The sequence below is a fragment of the Penaeus monodon genome, chromosome 29 (genome assembly GCF_015228065.2).
Source record: "Penaeus monodon isolate SGIC_2016 chromosome 29, NSTDA_Pmon_1, whole genome shotgun sequence".
Lineage (NCBI taxonomy): Eukaryota > Metazoa > Arthropoda > Malacostraca > Decapoda > Penaeidae > Penaeus > Penaeus monodon.
Genome location: NC_051414.1, coordinates 29,584,140 through 29,584,772, shown reverse-complemented (window position 1 = coordinate 29,584,772; position 633 = coordinate 29,584,140). Strand labels below are relative to the sequence as shown.

General features: G+C 36.8%; 1 protein-coding gene across 1 annotated transcript in view; it reads right to left on the bottom strand.

Moving 5' to 3' along the window:
- Positions 1-633, bottom strand: part of LOC119592124 (catalase-like) — a gene marked incomplete in the record, with an annotated part of 13,019 nt that overhangs the window by 1,964 nt on the left and 10,422 nt on the right. Inside the window, 1 exon segment of the mRNA XM_037940946.1 lies at positions 1-536. Within this exon segment, the coding sequence (XP_037796874.1) occupies positions 309-536 (228 nt within the window).

Here is a 633-nt window from a genome sequence, read left to right as displayed (position 1 = left end):
CAGAAGAGGAAAAAATATATATTGTATAAACTCAAAAATAAAAGGTTAATGTGTTTTCATAATAAGGAAATAATATGTACTAGCATACACTCAGCTAAATAAAAACGATCTTGTAATTAAAAGGAAATATATTTGCACTTCATACATAACAAAAAAAAATTTAAACTGCTTCTCCTTTATTCAAAAATGAACTATCATATTCAATAAAGAATTCACAAAGAAGCCCCATATCACAATCACTTAACAACTCAAAATGTCACATCTACCATCAGGATGCCAAGTTACATTACAACCAACACCTTGCACATCTATAACTTGGCCCCATTGCTTGATGCAGCTAAGGCCTGAATTTGTTGAGTCTTAGATGAAGCCTGGGTCATCTTTATCTTGTCAAGCGCACGGCGGATGTTAGCACCATATTCTGGGTCAGCCTGGGCAAAGTTCTTGATTGCTCGATCCTGGATGAACTCTTGGGCTCCAATCAGGTGACCGGCAATGTTCTCCACCAAGCGCTGGCGTTCTGCCTCGTTCAACACCTGTCAAGTTGATGGGATGTCATTAGGCTGTCTGAAGCTTTAATTAAAAAATGAAGAATAAATGGTGTCACAATATTTTCACTTCAAACCTTTCTTT